Here is a 3,985-nt window from a genome sequence, read left to right as displayed (position 1 = left end):
TGGAGAAAGAGATATTCAGTGGCAAAGGATCGAAGAGGCGAAGGAGGAGATGAGGAGATGATAATGGTGGTCTTGGAAGGAAAAGCAGAGTTGTGGATAGAGAAGGTTACCTATTTGGGGCTGGAAATGATGAAAAGTGAAAGAATGATAAAATTAAAAAAAAAAAAGAAAAGAAATTAACTATTACTACTTGTCAAAAAGATAATTAGATTGAATTGAAATGTATTTCAATTATTGAAAATAACATTAAATCAAATTAAACATTAAAAATAATTTTAAAAATGTAAAAGCATAAGAATAAAAAGTATCTTTTACTAGTAAATAAAGCAAAAGAGAAAAAGATTATAAACTTTGATATCGTTCCCAATGTTTAGGAATGACTTAAAATTTTGCTTTTAAAATATTTTTGTTTTTTGTTCTAGTTTTAACATCTTAACGTTTTTAAGAAGAGTTTAATTTTGTCCTTTACTTACTACGTTAATATTTTTTACCATTAATCGAACTTTTCATAACCTTCGGTTGACAAAATAGGAGAAGAGCATTCAAATTGACATTAACCACAAAATGAGCTCAAATAAAGAGCTTAATTGTTCTCGAAAGATCACTCATAAAGAACAACTATTCTTGCAAAAGCATCCTGAGAAGCCCAAACAATTAGACTACTTACTAGCCTTGGCCACCAAAGCTATCACGACTATCATGTTGCCATCCATAACCCTGACCTTCATGCCCAACATCACCAGGATAGTAATTCTGCTTCATGTGTGACATGTGGGGTGGAGGCGGTGGTGGCGGCGGGAGGCTCATGGGCTGTGGTGCCAATACGCCTTTGGCATCCCTTGGATCCACAACCATACCACCCGGTCCTTGTTCAAAAGGCACACCACCAATTCCTGCATGCCAGGGCTGGGGATAATTTCCAGGGAAATTTGGGCCACCTGGGACCCCTTGTGGGAAACCCAGTAACGAACTCTGGTCTCCACCCATATCAGATGCCGAATCCTGCCTAGGTATATCATAGGGAGCACCATAAAACGGTTGAGCACGATCCTGTGGGTAAGGGGGATAACCAAATGGCATAGGAGGGTTCATCATTGGGTTTGAAGCAACCATTGTAGGCATATTGGGACCAGAATGCATTGGTGGATACTCAGGAAATGAGGTCTCTGGACCAATTGATTGCTGCCTGTCACCAAACAGGGAAGGTTCTTGGGTGGGATGTGGCATGTCAAAACTTTGTTGATGGAAGCTCTGTTGAATCCCTAAACCAGAGCTTGGCATGGGGTCAGAAGGGTGATTTTGTTGACCAAAAAATGGTGGCTTTGGCTGCAGATTTCCCCTTGAAGGTGGTTGATCTCTTGGTGGCTGTCGACGTGTTTTGTCTTCTGGATCATGCTGCTGCGAATTTGATCCAGGAGAGAAAACTGGCCTTTGTGGACCTCGAGCATCTGAAGCCGTAGATTGCCTAACACTCTGTACCTCGGACTCATTTCCATCTTCTTTATCTGCATTTGGTCGAAGGAGGTTAGAGTGGCTGTCTTGGATATGAGACTCAAATTCAGCCTTCTTCAAGAAAGACTTGAGACAATGAGGAGCTGCACATATGAGGATTCCTTCCATCATTTTGATTGTCTGAATCTTTTGGATTCGTTCATCACACCTATGTTTGAAGGAAGATAAAAATATATTTCTTGAATAAGTAACAGCTGCTATATATAAATGAAAATTCTATCCATGGAAGCTATGAGATGCAAAAGCAAATTCCTCTGGGCCAATAATAAGGTGGACATACCTCTTTTACATGCATACTTAGATACCAGTTTCTACATTATGCAAAATTGACAAATATATATACATATATTGGTACTGCTTGGATATACATCATTCACACCTATTCAAAGCGGCAGATCTTGAATTGTGTCCAGTTAGCCACTCAAACATGTACAAATCAAAATCTCAACCTTCACAAATCTGCTGTGAATGGGGTGGCATGTATGAATGTAGCCATGTAGCAAATGGACTGTGTAGTGAATACAAATGCACAATATTTAACAAAAAAATTCTGAAAAATATATATATATAACTTTAAATTGCATCTCATGCCTGACAAACAAACAGTACATGTATTACAGCCTAGTCATGTTGAAACCAATATCTATATCAAACATTATACTCCAAAGTAAAGTCCTGAAGAATATAGAGAATGAATTGAACAGATAAAAGTATGTTTTGCATTGCTTTCACTGTATGATGTAGATTTAGAGACAAGAAATATGCTTACAGGTAGCACATTGAATCACTTCTAGCACAATCGAGACAAAATGCATGCTCACAAGGGCTCTGCAAGACCATAAGCCTGTTAGTTTGCAGTGAGCCAATATCAAGGTATTTAACAAGTTCAACATCTCACTCGTGGGCACTAAGGAAAAGAAAGAGTAACATAATTAAAAACAAGACAGGAAATGACATATCATTAGACAGGTCCACCTCAATACTGCTAGTCTGCTATAATAAATTGTCATTTTCAAGCAAATTTTGAATTAGAATTCAAAGTCACAGATAAAATAACATCCAGAAATGCCACACAGTAAATAATACGCTAGCTATATGAACATATGAAAAGGAAGCATATAACAAAACAGAGCAGAAAAATCAAGTTTATCAATAGTGGTAATGGATTGCGGTTCTCTCGATTTGCCAACAAATTGCGATGAAAATATAGTGGATAAAATTGCGGCTTATAACAGAAGACATATCAGCCTATAATAATAGTAATAACTCCTAATAGCCTCCTATATCCATAAAGGCTTCATTTAAAAATTATCTGTAGATTAAATAGAAGTGAAGAGCCACTCAAAACACCATGTCTAAAAATTTTCATGCACGCTAAAACTTTGCCAAACAAATGACCTCCTCTCTCTTGCAAGTTTATAAAGTACCCAGAGATACTCGGCAAGAGTAACAATGAGATTTCAAGTAAGAATAACTATGCAATATTCAGTTCATGGTGACTACACTAAGACTTTATTTGGTAAAGCTTTCGAAAAGCACAAGCACCTCATTTTGTATAAAAAAGATCATGTGCTTGTACTTGTAGCTTTTAAAAGTTAGAGATGCTTTTGAAAGCACCTAAGGAGGTGTTTTTCAAAGTTAGCTTGTGTTTATACTATATCAAAATTAAAAAGTTTAATCTCATATGTTAATAAATATTCAAATTTACTCTTATATTTATGTCTATTATGGTCTTTCAAAATTTACAAGCTATTTTACCAAATACAATTATTATTACTTGTGCTTATTGAAAAGCATTTTTAGTTTGATTCACCAAACATAAGTGGAATAGCTTTTAGAAAACTATTTTCCAAAAACCAGTTTTGTACTTTCAGCTGGAATGCCTCTTGCTCATAAACTTCTTTTTTCCTTTTTCTATGTATTACAATGTTTATTGAGGGGACAACCCAGGTTACGGCAAAGAATATATATTCAGAAGTAACCAAAATTTAAATTAAGTCTGGAAACTTGAATGAAAATAAATAAATTAAAACCATACAACTTGGCTTCTACCATGACCAAGAATCCTAACAAGCCAAAACATCAATTGAAAAAGCAGTCTAACATGTGCATCAGTAGTTTACCAGTCGTCCATATATAGCAATTGGAAAATCACAGCGAACGCAGAAATGGACCCGCTCACCGAGCTGGCGGCGTGATCTACGGCCCAACGTCTTGACAAGCGAAGCAGCAGTAGCTGATCCAATGCCCTTTGCAACAGGTAGATCAGCAAGAACCAGATGGTCAGGGCAAGCGACGGTAACAGTCTCAACAGGTGGGGGCTTAACCCCTGCCGACCCTTCTGAGGCAGGAGCCTTACTAAGCCGAATCTGAAGCATGTTTCAACCAAATTTCTTCACTCAACCCTTCAAAGGCAGCACTTCAATTGATCAGCCTATTATTCTAGCAAACTTTGCCTCTTCCTCCTGCATTT

General features: G+C 37.2%; 1 protein-coding gene across 5 annotated transcripts in view; it reads right to left on the bottom strand.

Annotated features, from left to right (window-relative positions):
• Positions 1-519: 519 nt before the first annotated feature.
• The window catches only part of LOC107484823 (E3 ubiquitin-protein ligase HAKAI homolog), a 6,370-nt gene continuing 2,904 nt past the window's right edge, over positions 520-3,985 (bottom strand). For all 5 annotated transcript variants that reach the window (XM_016105364.3, XM_016105363.3, XM_052260781.1 and 2 more), the window contains 3 exons: positions 3,636-3,977; positions 2,282-2,340; positions 520-1,660 (listed from right to left, as the gene is read on the bottom strand). In XM_016105364.3, coding sequence (XP_015960850.1) covers positions 667-1,660; positions 2,282-2,340; positions 3,636-3,890 — 1,308 coding nt within the window. In that variant the 5' untranslated portion in view covers positions 3,891-3,977 and the 3' untranslated portion in view covers positions 520-666. The remainder of the gene's footprint in view (positions 1,661-2,281; positions 2,341-3,635; positions 3,978-3,985) is intronic.

Source organism: Arachis duranensis, chromosome 4 (assembly GCF_000817695.3).
Source record: "Arachis duranensis cultivar V14167 chromosome 4, aradu.V14167.gnm2.J7QH, whole genome shotgun sequence".
Taxonomy (NCBI): domain Eukaryota; kingdom Viridiplantae; phylum Streptophyta; class Magnoliopsida; order Fabales; family Fabaceae; genus Arachis; species Arachis duranensis.
Note: the sequence above shows the minus strand (reverse complement) of the source record. Positions and strands in the feature narration are given on the sequence as shown.